We start from the raw sequence: 14,779 nt of genomic DNA, 5'->3' as shown, positions 1-14,779 counted from the left end.
AACAATATACCATATAACTTGTGTGGGTTCAGTAAATGATAAAGAAATGTCACGAAGGGAACAAAAATATAATCAGCCATCGTTACAAAGGGGTCAAACTTGGCTCTGGGCATATTTACTTGTATGATACTGGATATTCAATATACTGGCAACCATATTATTATTACTAAGGTAAGATCAGTGCCGTTCAAAACAAGTGTCTCGGTGTGAGAATCACATTTCGCAGAATGTATTGGTATGTTGCAGGAGCATAGCAATATATATTTTTAAAAATATTTGATTAAGAAGCCAACTTCAGGCTCCTTCCCATGTGTGGCTCTAGGAAGCACGCTCTGTTATTTCCATTGAATACGTATTAAAGAACGTGCTGACATTAAAGAAATTAACCTGCTCTTCCGAGCTGTTACAAATACTCTTAATTTCCTACTAACCGAAACCAAATAAAGTACTAAAATGGCTGATACACCAGCCTGTGACAGTAGGCTGACGCTTATATCTTACCCAAACGTCCTTTGCGTATCACGTCGAAGTAAGAACGCTGTCAATTGGTCAACGCAACAATCACTTGTTGAAACAACCAATTAGAAACCACTGTGTATTCGGTTGAAGTTGCCTACTGTGGCGGGCGAGAATACTAGAACGAGAGGAAATTTGTTATTTAGCCATGTCCGAGAACAGCCGACAGTTGTGGAAGAGGAGTGCCAACCTACCGGGCAGGTTAGGTTGCTGAGGAATTGTGTAGTAAAAGTGTAATCAGTGGACGTGATAAGTATAATTATTATTTGTTAATGCGAATGAAAACTGGAAAGTAACCCAAATAGGCACTAATATATTGAACTTTAAGGTAAAGATTGTGTCCAGAATAGAGAAGCCTACGTTTTTGTTCTTCATTGAAATGTTCCCTTCTTCATTATGACCTCGAACAGTGGTATAATTGTATATGTTAAAATATCTGTTAAGTATTCTCAAGTAATAAATGCATGTCTCATTAATACTTTCTGCATGAAAAGTACTGCTGCTATATCTGTCACAGCGCAGCAGTAGTTTCCAGTGCTTTGTCTTAGTGGACTACTTTTAAAAGGCATAAAAATAAAATACATGGATTTATTAGTAGCTTAAATATAATTAAAACCCTAAAACTCTGGTTAATGTTTACGTGCACGGTTTCACCCTAAGTGACCACATTGTTTTCCAGGAAGGATGCCCTTATCCTTATTACTTACAACTTCCTGAGGACCCCTGTAGTGTCATGTAACTTGTTGATGGTTCCCAGACTCGTTCTGTTATCTCCTTAATGACAAGACTGCTTCTTACTCCTAGTACAGGGGTGTCCAACGTGCGGCCCTCCAGCTGCTGCAGTACTACATCTCCCATACTCCTCAGCCAGCCCCTTAGCTGAAAGAGCATTGTGGGAGATGTAGTCCTGCAGCAGCTGGAGGGCCGCACGTTGGACGCCCCTGTACTAGTACATTGTGGGACAATGGCTCTTTTAACATTTTTCAGTGTTGATGTTTAGCTGTGATTTTCTTCTTTTTCATTTTGTGCACCCACACATATACCGTATTTGCTCGATTATAAGACGACCCCCCCCAAATCTGAATATTAATTTAGGAAAAAAAGAAAAAGCCTGAATATAAGATGACCCTATAGGAAAAAAGTTTTACCAATAAATGTTAATTCATCTAAATTATTTTTTTTAATAAATGCTATGATTGAGAAAAATATTTTGGTTTTATTTCCTTCTATTTTCCAACCTGCCCCCCCAGTTATGCACATCTGCCCCAGAAATGCCTTATACCCCCTATATGCCACTGTGCCACATGATATGCCTTTTAACCCTCTAAATGCCACTGTGCCCCATGATATGCCTTTTAACCCTTAAATTCCAGTGTGCCCCATGATATGCCTTTTGACCACCTATGTGCCACTCTGCCTCCAGAAATGCCTTATACCCCTATATGCCACTCTGGCATTTAGAGGGTTAAAAGGCATATTATGGGGAAGAGTGGCATATAGGGAGGTTTAAGGCATTCAGGAGGCAGAGTGGCATATAGAGGGTTAAAAAGGCATTTCTGGAGGCAGAGTGGCATTAAGGGGGTTAAAAGGCATTTCACAGAGCACTCTGCCTCCAGAAATGCCTTATGCCCCCCATTTAACACTCCCCCCCCAAAACTTACCGGTGCTTCTGACTTCCCTCTCATGTAGCCGGGGCAGCGTGTAGATCCCACGGCACCGGTGAGGGGAACTCTGATCTCTGACAGCCGGGGAAGGTCTGCGCGATGGACGCAGACAACCCCCGCTGCTAGCCACACCTCCTTGCTGCAGCGGAAGTTGTCTACGCGAATCGCGTAGACATCTACACGCTGCCCCAGCTACACACCGGGGACTCAGAAGTACCGGTAAGTGGGGCGGAAGGGACAGGAGGATCCAGGTCCCCTGCAGCTGCGGGGGATCTGGATCTTAGTCGTCTCATAGTCAGACCTATTTGACCATAGTCAGAGCATTTGCTCTGAAAAAAACCTTGTCTTATAATCGAGCAAATACGGTATATTGTTTTTTTCAGGACAAACAGAGCTTTCTTTAGATACCATTATTTTTATCATATCATATAATTTACTATAATAAATGATAAAATATGGTGATATTTTTGTTAAAAAATTACTTTTTCTCACTTTTTTTTTTAAACAATTTTTACTCATCTACAAAAACTAATGAAAAAACCTGCCAAATCGATTCTACTATTTGTCCTGAGTTTAGAAATACCCAATGTTTTTATGTTTTTTTTTTTTTTTTTTTTGCTTTTTTCTGCACGTTATGGGGCAATAAGTAACAGTAGCGTTTTGCTATTTCAAAACCGTTTTCCCCCAAAGCTGGTCATTCTGCCCCATGTGCTATTTCGGGTATCTTTGAAGCCGGCCAATGAAATATACCAAACTAGACACCCCAAGGTATTTCAAATGCTCGTATTTTAACTCTTTTCCATGCACTAGTTCATCAGCCTTTGTCAAGCTTTATGGTAGTAAAAATAATTTATTTTTTTCACATGTACTCCAGGTATTAATTCTCCGCTCCTGGTATATGTCGCTGCCAAACAACACCCCCATCTCGATATAAATAACCAAACACATGCATGTGGGATTGATATCGAGGCATGTCAGCAACACCGTTTATGCTTAGGAAGCGATTCTGATCGCTTGTTAAGCTGTTTTAGCTTGCCGTTTTTCTTGTGGGGAGGAGTTTCCTCCCTGGATCAACGGTAACGAGGCTTCCGTGGATGCTGCAAAGCCGCCCATCGCGGCGAAAACCCGACCCGAGGTTGTTTACGCTCGCCAGTGAAAGTCAGCGCTGTAAGCTTTAACAATCCTCCTTACCAGTGCAGAACGGTATACAAATTCCGGTGCCGGAAGTGCCAGCACCCGGAAGTTGTATACCGTTCTGCGTAGAATAGATGTCCCCTGCCGGCCCTGCAAGACACCCGGGACTCCGGGAGTCTGCACTGGTAAGTCTAGGTGAGGTGGGCACATCTCGGGGGACACACACACCACGCAGGGGTGTGTGATGAGGGCAGTGTATAAATGTGTATGTATGGACAGGCGCGCGCGCGTGTGTGTGTGTGTGTGTGTGTGTGTGTGTGTGTGTGTGTGTATATATATATATATATATATATATGTGTGTGTGTGTTAGGCAGTGTATGTATGTATGTATATGTCTGTTTATGGGCAGTGTATGTGTATGTGTGTGTGTTTAAGCTGGTGTGTACGTGTATATGTGTGTAAAGGAAGGGGTGTGTGAGGGCAGTGTATGTCTATACATTGTGTGGACAGGCATATGTTAGGGAGAGCTGACCCATCCAATCCAAGCAGGCTTTGTATACAACAACCAGCCAATCAATGTGACTTTTCATAGCTATATGATCACAGTGATCATTTAGCTAGAATAATTAAACTTTTTTTTTTTAAGTTTAACTAGTTTATGTTTAGATAATTTAAGTTTTTTTACTTTTTTAAAACATTTTTACTTTTTTAACTTCATATTTTTACCTCCTTTAACTGCCAGTTGTCAGTTGTTAATAAAGTTACGCGATGACATCATCGCTGGAGGACAAAGCCCCGGCGATGCCTGTGAGGATACAGGCCAGATCAGCGGAGCAGAAGGCGGTGCAGGTCCACAGACCTCCACCAAATTAAGTCACTGCTGAGGACGTAGTGGTTACGTTCTTAGCACCTGAAGCCCACTTGTGAGGGCATAACCATTACGTCCTTAGCAGTGAAAGGGTTAATCAGTGAGAATCAGGAAAAGGCAGCAATACTAAATGCCTTTTTTTCCTCTGTATATAACAAAGAGCCGCTACCTGCTGACTGGCAATTCCGCACTATAGAAATCTTAAATCAGTCTTGGGAATTTCTGACTACTATGGGAAGTTAGTCAAGAAATAGCCAGACCACTGTTCTTTTCAAAGATTCTTTCCTGTCAGTAATTGCACACAGAAAGTTGATGTGGTTCCCATTTTTTAAAAAACGATCCACATCTGCGCCTGGGAACTACAGACCTGTAAACTTAACATCTGTGGTGGGGAAATTGAGAGTTTATTAAGAGATGGCATACAGGAAAATATTCTATGATGTTGTGAGTAAATGTATAGATCAGGGTGTTGCTGTAGATGTTGTCAATTTAGATTTTGCAAAAGCATTTGACACTGTTCCCCACCAGCGGTTCTTGTATAAACTAGGACAAATCAGTCTTGGAGAAAATGCCTGTGTTTGGATTAGAAATTGGCTTAGTGACATAGTCCAAAGAGTTGTTGTTAACGGTAAATTTTCCAGCTGCACAACTCTGGTAAAGTGGTGTGCCTTATGTGTTCTGTTTTGGGTCCAGTTCTCTTTAACTTATTTATTAATGACATAGATATTTGAAGTCACTTGTCTGTGTTTGCTGATGACACAAAATTAGGTAAGGTTATAAAGTCTCACCATGGTGTAGCTTCTCTTCAGACTGATTTGGATAAACTAGGGGACTGGGCAAATAAGTGGGAGATTAGTTTCAATATTTTTGGACACCAGTTTTTAAGAAGGATGTTATAGAGCTGGAGAGACAGGCTACAAAGTTGATTAAAGGAATGGAGAATTTTGGTAATGAAGAAAGCCTAGAAAAACTGAACTTTTCACTTGAAAAGAGACCTCTAAGGGGGGACCTCATCGCATTGTACAAAAACATACAAAAGAAACTGGGTCATCAGTTGAGACTTGAGGAGATTTCAGCATCAGCATAGGAAAAGGATTCTTCACAGTTAGAACAATAAGAATATGGAATTCTGTGCCTAAGGATGTAGTATTATCTAACTCTGTGGATATTTTTAAGAAAGGTCTGGATGCTTTTCTAGTTAAGCATAACATAAAGGGCTACAACCATTAAAAGGACAGTCCTATTAGTAAGCTGATCTAGGGAGTAATCTGCCACCATGGAATCAAGAAGGATTTTTTTTCCCTGTTGTGGCATAATTGGTAATTGTCCCAAGCCGGAAAGCTGTTAAATTTTAAACTGGCCGATCGCGTCTCTATGCATGTCTGTGAGGACCTGGATAGAGATCACAGTGTGATTGGTGTAGGGGGATTGCGGGGAGGAGAGTGAGAAACCATGTCTCTCAGCCTCCTCCCACGCTGCAAAACGAAAAGGAGAAAAATAAAAACGGTTATTCATTTAAAATAATAAAAAAATCATTCAAATAATAATAAAAAAATAAAGTGAGCTAAGTGATGTCATTGTAAAAAAAATATATATATAATAAAGATAATACATTTTTTTTTAAAAAAAAAACCTTACATCCCATTGCCCTAGCACAACATCTACCCATTATAACCCTCCTGCCCCGTTCACAACCCCCAAACCTGTTAAGCCATAAGCATAACAATTCTACAAGAAATGTACACCTTTATAGTATGTTCCCTAAAAGTGCTGGGAAATTATGGAAAATCTATATAAATTAGGTTTTCTGAAATCAGGACACCTGAATTGATAAACTTGGAGGGGATTTTCCATCACCTAATTTTATGAGGATTCAGAGGGATTTTTTTTTTAAAAAAAGTACCGTATTTGCTCGATTATAAGACGACCCTGATTATAAGACGACCCCCCAAAATCTGAATATTAATTTAGGAAAAAATGAAAAAGCCTGAATATAAGACGACCCTATAGGAAAAAAGTTTTACCAGTAAATGTTAATTCATGTAAACTATTACATTTTTAATAAAAGCTATGATTGAGAAAAATATTTTTTTGTTTTTATTTCCTTGTATTTTCCAACCTGCCCCCCAGTTACGCACATCTGCCCCCAGGCTTTCCACTGCAATATGGCACTGTGGCCCATGATATGCCTTTTAACCCTCTATATGCCACTGTGCCCCATGATATGCCTTTTAACCCCCTATGTGCCACTCTGTCTCCAGAAATGCCTTATACCCATATATCCCATTCTGGCATTTAGGGGGTTAAAAGGCATATTATGGGGCAGAGTGGCATATAGGGAGGTATAAGGCATTTCAGGAGGCAGAGTGGCGTATAGAGGGTTAAAAGGCATTTCTGGAGGCAGAGTGGCATTTAGGGGGTTAAAAGGCATTGTATAGAGCACTCTGCCTCCAGAAATGCCTTATACCCCTATATGCCACTCTGGCATTTAGGGGGTTAAAAGGCATATTATGGGGCAGAGTGGCATATAGGGAGGTATAAGGCATTTCAGGAGGCAGAGTGGCGTTTAGGCATTTCACAGAGCACTCTGCCTCTAGAAATGCCCTATGCCCCCATTTAACACCCCCACCACCACACACACACACTTACCGGTGCTTTCAATTTCCTGTTGTATTGCCGGGGCAGCGGGTTGACGTCTACGCGATTCGCTGCAGCCGGAAGGAGGTGGAGTTGGCAGGGGGGGTTTGTCTGCGTCCATCGCGCAGACCTTCCCCGGCTGTCAGAGATCAGAGTTCCCCGCACCAGTGCGGCACCGGTGCAGGGAACTCTGATCTCTGACAGTTGGGGAAGGTCTGCGCGATGGACGCAGACAACCCCCGCTGCTAGCCACACCTCCTTCCGGCTGCAGCGTAAGTTGTCTATGAGGATCGCGTAGACGTCAACCCGCTGCCCCGGCAATACAGCAGGAAATTGGAAGCACCGGTAAGTGTGTGTGGGGTGGGGGGGGGTGTTAAATGGGGGGGGGCAGAAGGATCCAGGCCCCCTGCAGCGGTGCGGGGGATCTGGATCTTAGTCTCCTAGTCAGACCTCTATTTGAGGTCTGATTATAAGACGACCCCGATTAGAAGACGAGGGGTATTTTTCAGAGCATTTGCTCTGAAAAAAACTTCGTCTTATAATCGAGCAAATACGGTAGTTTTTACTAAATGTCTCATTCTACATTTTCAGCTAATCATCCAACTATGGCATCAAAAGAAAGCTCTATCTCTCCTTGAAAAAACAATATATACTTTACATGGGTACACTATCTGCAGGAAAAAAGAATAATCGCTGAACCGACAGCGCAAAAATGGCAAAATTGCTCCGAGACGCGAGGTACCAAAAACCCCTGGGATTGAAGGGGTTAATACATACAGTTCCATAATGTTAATACTGTTTATGCTTTTATGTATGTGTTTATGTAATTATATTTTTATTACGGCCCAATGAGCCTGAAACTTTGGACGGAATGAAAGCTTCCGCGTTAGCCAGTTTAAGATGAATTAAATACAAATCTTCATTAAGTTACCTATCCAATGTAAAACAAAAAATGCTGCTTTGCAAAGACCTACTATATAACTACCTGTAACCTTTAGGAGTAGATTTATATGTGCTTATACAGTATATTGTTTAAGGGCTGCTGTAGCAGGGGCTTCACCCGTTGCCCAAGCAGCCGCACCTGACTATATGGCTATATATTTTGACATTTTTCTGTATGATCATTCCAGGGTGCCCCCATTTCATCTCAAGAACAGAAAAGCATCCAGTTTCCATGAGTTTGCAAGAAATACAAGTGATGCTTGGAACATTGAAGATGATGAAGTACTGCATTCTTCTTCTTCTCAGACTGTAAAGTCGAGCATAGCTGTGGAGGTCATTGGCAGCTTCAAAGAAAAAAGCTGCTCCCAGGCCATTGTAATAAATTCCATCAGTGAAGGTCAGCCACACAGAGGTAAATGGTGGGGGCACTCAAATTATTGGTAACAAAGATGATAAAATACAACATATACAAAGAAATCAGTTTGTGTGTGAACATGGAAAATGCAATAGTTTATTATAATCCTTTAATAAGGTGAAGGTTTTTTTGTTTCAGGTAACAGTTTTATATGAACATGGATGGACCGTGAATGAGATACTCGTTTTTTTAATTATTGATGTTTAGAAAATGTTACGTTTTTTCCCCCCTGTTGTGGCATAATTAGTAATTACCCCAAGTAGGGTTTTTTATTTATTTATTTTTTTGCGTGCTTTTTGATCAACTTTAGAAGTAGGTATGTCTGAAAGGATGAACTCAATGGACTGAAGTATTTCTGCTATACTAAGGACAACCTCTGCCTCGATTGTGATGGTAATAGCTGCTTTGAATGCATATGATGCATAATTCTTTGCTTATAGTGTCTTCTGTACGTCTAGTGATACTTTTTGTGATCAGTTCAACAATTCATGGTTCATTTAACCCCTTCAATCCCAGGGGTTTTTGGTACCTAAAAGCCCAGAGCAATTTTGCCATTTTTGGGGTATGTCGGTTTAGCGATTATTCTCTGTTCCTGTGATTAGTGTACCCATGTAAACTATATATTGTTTATTCAAGGAGAGATAGAGCTTTCGTTTGATACCATAGTTGGATGATTAGCTGAAAATTTAGAATGAGAAATTTAGTAAAAACTAGCGAAGATTAGAAAAATAAACTAATTTTTTTTTTTTTTTTACATTTTCCCTCTGAATCCTCACAAAATTAGGTAAAGTGATGGAAAATCCACTCCAAGTTTATCAATTCAGGTGTCCTGATTTCAGAAATACCTAATTTATATAGATTTTCCAGACTTTCCCAGCACCAGGGAGCATACTATTAGTTGTACAATTTTGTATAATTTTTATGCCTATGGCTTAACGGGTTTGGGGGTTGTGAACGGGGGCAGGAGGGTTATGCTGGCTAGATGTTATGCTAGGGCAATGGGATGTAAGGTTTTTTAAGAATTTTTTTATCTTTTTTTATATATTTTTTGTAATTTTTTTTATTTAAATTTTTTTACATTTTTTTTTATTTTTTATATTTTTTTTTTTTTACACAGTAATGGTAAGAGGTCCTCCTAGGGACCTCCTGAACATGCCAGTGATGTCACAGTGACATCACAGCTCACATTATAATTTTTTTAGTATTATTTATATTATTTTAATGATTTATTTAATATTATTTTTAAATCACTAACCGTTTTTTTTTTTTTTCCAGCTTTTCTGTTACAGTACGGGAGGACGGGAGGGGGATCGCGGAGAGGGGAGTGAGAAACCATCTCTCTCACTCCCCTCCCCGCAATCCCCCTGCACCGATCACACTGTGATCTCTATGCAGGTCCTCACAGACCTGCATAGAGATCGTAGCGTCTCTGTGCCTCATCGGGTTACGTCAGCAGTGACGCAACCCGGAAGGGAATGCGCGATCGGGCAGTTTACAGTGTAACAGCTTACCGGCTTTCATGCCGGAAGCTGTTACAGGCGATCGGACAGCAGAAAGCCAGCAAAGCCGGCTTCTGCTGTCAGTGGAGAGTCCAGGCTGTCCCTGACACTGCACGAAGGGCTGGACGTACCGGGACGTCCATAGGGGTTTCTTTGTGGGCGTTTTTTGGACGTCCCGGTATGTCTATAGGGGAACGAAGGGGTTAAATGCCACAGACCTCTAAGTCAGGGCTCGACAAATCCCAAATTTTGTCCTGGCGCCTAGGTCAGGGGCGTCCAATGTGCGACCCGTCGGACTTCAATGTGCGTCCCTCGTGAACGTTGGTCTGCCGTCCCACCGGGTGGGCTGGCAGACCAACATTCACGTAGTGCGGGCACGAGGTGAGGTGGTAAGACCGCCGCCTGTGCACGCCGGCCACTTTAATTTTTTTAGGCGGCCAGCTTGCACACACCGTGCTGCTGAGTGGCAGTACCTCGGTGAGGCTCTTCATCCCGCCCCATGACGGGGAGAGGATCATCACATCGGATGAGAGTGGGGAAAAATGAAAAGCGAAAGTATTTAAAAAATAAAAATAGACAAAAGGTTGGGCATCACATTATCCACTATAAAAAGGGTGGGGGCATCAATACACAAGGGAGGAGGGTTGGCTGGGGGAACACATAAATCAATGCACATGGGTGTGGTGGCATAAAGGCACAAAGGGTGTTCTACACAAGGTTGTGGGGCAGAACACATTAATCAATACTAAAGGGGGGCCTGGCTGGGGCATTAATACGCAAAAATATAAAAGGGGCGGGTTAATGACAAAGCAGTGACAAATACAATGACAATGACAAATACAAGGCATGTTCGTGGCCACAAAAAGCCAAGTGAAAAATACTAATATATAGAAAACTTGGTGTGTCACATACAAATATTTAAAATTATCTGCATAACGTAAATGCCCATGATGTTTGGTTCTAGTCTTTTTTACGTGTAAATTTAAGATCTGTTATTTTTGTTGTTGAAAATAAAACTGTTAGTTTAAAAAAATCCAGGCTCCTAACTTTTTTAGCTGGCTCCTAGATTCAAAACAAATTTGTCAAGCCCTGCTCGAAGCTATTTTTCTTCTATTGGAAATGCTGTTTATCTGAGCTCAACACACAATTTACAAAATTTAGTAGGTTGTGAAAAATTGTCAACCTTTACAAACACCGATCAGCCATAACATTAAGATGACTGACAGATGACACGAATAACACTGTTATTGTTTTACTGCGCAAATTGTGGTCTGACTGTTTCTTGGATAACAGGAGCTATCCGTATGAGGGTACTGACTGGTGATTCCTCAGCCCTCAAACGGGGTGCCCAGCCTTGGGTACGGTGACCCTGTAACAGGTACTGCATTCAACCATGCAAGTCAATGGTGCCCGGCTTTCTAATCACAATTTGATAAGTAAAATATGTAAAAAAGAAATATGGGGGGGCGGGGTAACATTTAAAAATAATTATACATCAGAGGAACCATCCAGTTCCAGCAAAATGTAAAATAAAAAAAAAGAATAAAATAAAAAAAATAGTTCATTATTATGAGCAAGTGCTAAAATTAGTGCTGTATCTTCTCAAAAATCTTGACATGGCAAGAGTTAAAGTAAAAGCATTTAAAATACCCAAGGGGTGCGTCAGGGTCGGTCTGGAGCGACAGATGAGGAGCGGAGACCAGTATGCAGGAATAATAACCAGACAAGGTACTTAGTAGATCAGTCCCAAAAAGCATAGTCGAGAGGATAAGCCAGAGGATCATACACGGGAAGTCAGCTAAAACACAAGTCGAAAGGATAGCTAAGGTCAGTACACAAATGCAGGCTCTGTTTAGAAACCAAGGGCAAGGAGGTAGACAAATGGAGGAGTCAAGGCAAGCCGGGTCTGGTACACAGTGAGGAAGTAGATATAGAGGAGTCCAGGCAAGCCGGGTCTGGTACACAATGCGGATAATATGAAGGAGATGCGGTAAGTAGGCAGAATAACAGCACAGCGCTCCGGTTTTAAACTTGCCGCTTGGGTAGGCCCCGCCTCTCAGGGCGGGACGTCATCCGAGGGTGTTCACGTCGTTCCCTGTCAGGGAACAATAAAGTTTCGAGAGAGGGCGCGTGCGCCACTAGAGCCAGCCACGGGGAAGGAGGAGTAGACCGCTGATGCAGAGCTGGACCCGGTACCCGTGAGTCGCTGCGGGGTCAAGAATCCGAACCCTGACAGATCCCCCTCCCAACAAGCGGGCCAGGGCTCTACAGTCCTGGAAAGTGTGGCCCGCTTTACCGCAATAGAGACACAGTCCTAGGGTATGATGTCGCTCTTTTTCTGCTGCGGACAGGGGTCCCCCGAACAATCCCAATCTGCATGGGTTCCTCTTGTGGTGAAGATGACGAGGAGGATCTGATCGGTGTCCAGGGAGGATTGGTGGACAACCGTTCCCTTTGTCTCTCTCCCGGAGCCATCCTTCACAGCCTCCGAAAGTCCCCAACGGAACTGATCGTGTAAGGCTGCCTCATTCCTGCCTGAAATCTATAATGTAATCTTCAACCTGCCTTTTACCTTGTTTAAGCATTCTCAGAGAGGTAGTAGCAGAGGAGATACGGAAGGGGTCATCATAGAGAGCGTTGAACGCTTGGTGAAATTATGACCATGAGTCCAAAAGTGGGCTGCGGGTGTGAATGAGATTGTGAGCCCATGCCTGGGGTTCATCTGACAGGAGGGAAATGACGGTGTGGACCCGTACAGAGTCAGTGGGATAAGTCCTGGGTTTCAGAGTAAAAAGGATCTGGCAAGACATAATAAATGCACAATACTTGGTGTCGCCTGTGAAACCTTTGGGAAGTGGGACCGAGGGCTCTGGAGTGGACCCCCCCCCTCAGGAGCAGGAGCGGCTTGTACAGGTGCAGGGTTCTGTTCAAGCGTAGCCACACGGTCGCCAATGTGCTTCACATCCGACTTAATCTCAGTGAGCACATCGTGGATACCACGTGTCGCACGGTCGACGACCTCCATGAGATCCGCTTTCGTCGGCAGGTGTTTAAGAGCATCTTGCCAAGGTGAATCCGGAGGAGAGGTAGAGTGGTCCCCGGGTGGAAGAACCGGACCGATGTCCTCAGATACGCCACTCTGCGGGCTACCGGGAGCGGAGAGAGGCCTAGGGAACGAGTCCCGCGAGTCATGGTCGACGGCCCCGTGAAAATAGGAGCGCACCGAGGTGAGTGGTTGCTTATCCTTAGCACCCTGCGACCTCGGTGTTGCCGCGGACCTGTTAGGCTTGCCCATCCTCGGTTAAATGACCTGAACGGTGGAATTATAAAGTGAGGGTATACGGAGCTCACAACTCACGCGTCCATCTTGGAGCTCAGTTGGCCACGCCCCCCCAGGTGCAGGGTTCTGTAGTTGGTGCACTTGTTGTCTCAAGTGGTTCGGGTTGGTCTGAAGTTCCTGGAGGGTCTGGTTAATTGCTGCCATCTGCTAGTGCAGTGATAGCATTGGTTAAACCTGTGGACTCTATAAGGCTCAGTAATTATGTCAGGGTCGGTCTGAAGAGTCAAGGCAAGCCGGGTCTGGTACACAATGCAGATAATAGGAACACTCAGGAGATGCGGTAAGTAGGCATAGCTCAGTGCTCAGTTTTAAACCTGCCGCTTGGGTACCCCCGCCTCTCAGGGCAGGACATCATCCGGGCATGTTCACATCGTTGCCTGTTAGGGAACAACAAAGTTTCGAGAGAGAGGGCGCGCGTGAGGAAGGAGACCGCCGACGCAGAGATGGATCCTGTACCCACGCGTAGCGGGTACGCATCGCTAGACCTAAATGTGGCATTTTACCTCCAAAACAACCTGACAACCCATACATGGGGGGGGTATCACTGTACTCGGGAGATGATTGCTGAACACATATTGGGGTCTTGTTTGAAAGTGACGTATACCAGGAGCTGTAAAGCCATACCTGCAGCGCAATTTTAGTGATGATAAAAAAATAAAATAAAAACACAAAATAAATTACTACCACAAAGTTTGACAAAGGGTGGTGGTAGAATTTAGTGCATGGAAAGTGTTAAAATACCAGCATTTGAAATACCTTGAGGTGTATAGTTTTCAAAGATGGGGTAAATTGCATTGGCCAGCTTCAAAGCTACCTGAAATAGCACATGGGGCAAAATGACCAGCTTTGGAAAAAAATGGTTTTAAAATAGCAAAACGCTACTTGTACTTATTGCCCAATAACTTGCAGAAGAAAGCAAAAAAAACATAAAAACATAGGGTATTTCTGAACTCAGGACAAATAGTAGAATCTATTTAGCAGGTTTTTTTCATTAGCTTTTTTGGATGAGTAAAAGATTTTTCATCATTTTATTTTTTTTTATTGTAGGGACAAATATTAGCCACTGCAATTAACCATTTTTTTATTGTAGGGACAAATATTAATCCCTGCAATGAACCATTGCGACTTGAAGGGGTTAACACTGCACAATTGCTCTTAACAGAGCAATAGGACAGCTCCACTCATGTGGAAACCGAAGAACCCTTTCTCCCTGTCCCTGCAGCTGCCTCTGGAGCACTGTAGGAGTGATCAAAAGGCTTGTGGGGGCTCATTTTTGGTGTTGCTGGTCTGCCTGGCCTTACATCTAAGATTTGAGAGATACAATGGTTTCCTAATTTCTAAGTTTATAATGGTTTCCTAATAGTCAACTACAGCGGTATCGTGGCAACAGATATCGGAGGTTGTTGTAGGAGCAGTCTAGAGCAATAGCATGAAGCATATTTGAAACTATCTCTGATCCTAAGCTTTGTAACATCATCTAAATCCCCGATAAAGTGTCCCCACTGACTAAAAAACTTGCTGACGCGGGTTTCCTTTGCCAAGCTCGCCTCCAGCCAACCCATCCTCATGACAAACAAGAGTTTGGACTTAAGCAATGCCAGAGTCTGCAAGGATGCCTGGATCCACTGCTGCTAGATCGACTTCCCTGCAGCCACCATCAGAATTCTAAGATGAGTTCTACTTCCCTTATACTCTGTTGGGATTATTCCCAAAATTGCCAACTCAGTGTGATACATCCAAAAGGGTGTTTCAGTCGTTTACAAT

The 14,779-nt window shown here is 42.9% G+C and overlaps 1 protein-coding gene across 4 annotated transcripts in view; it reads left to right on the top strand.

The window, feature by feature from the left end:
* The first annotated feature begins 599 nt into the window (after window positions 1–599).
* Window positions 600–14,779, top strand: part of TBC1D22B (TBC1 domain family member 22B) — a 157,116-nt gene continuing 142,936 nt past the window's right edge. For 3 of the 4 annotated variants that reach the window (XM_053454259.1, XM_053454255.1, XM_053454257.1), the window contains exons 1-2: window positions 600–717; window positions 7,950–8,173. In XM_053454259.1, coding sequence (XP_053310234.1) covers window positions 665–717; window positions 7,950–8,173 — 277 coding nt within the window. In that variant the 5' untranslated portion in view covers window positions 600–664. The remainder of the gene's footprint in view (window positions 718–7,949; window positions 8,174–14,779) is intronic. The other variant, XM_053454256.1, reaches the window with a different exon arrangement.

Source organism: Spea bombifrons, chromosome 2 (assembly GCF_027358695.1).
Source record: "Spea bombifrons isolate aSpeBom1 chromosome 2, aSpeBom1.2.pri, whole genome shotgun sequence".
Classification (NCBI taxonomy): Eukaryota; Metazoa; Chordata; class Amphibia; order Anura; family Pelobatidae; genus Spea; species Spea bombifrons.
Note: the sequence above shows the minus strand (reverse complement) of the source record. Positions and strands in the feature narration are given on the sequence as shown.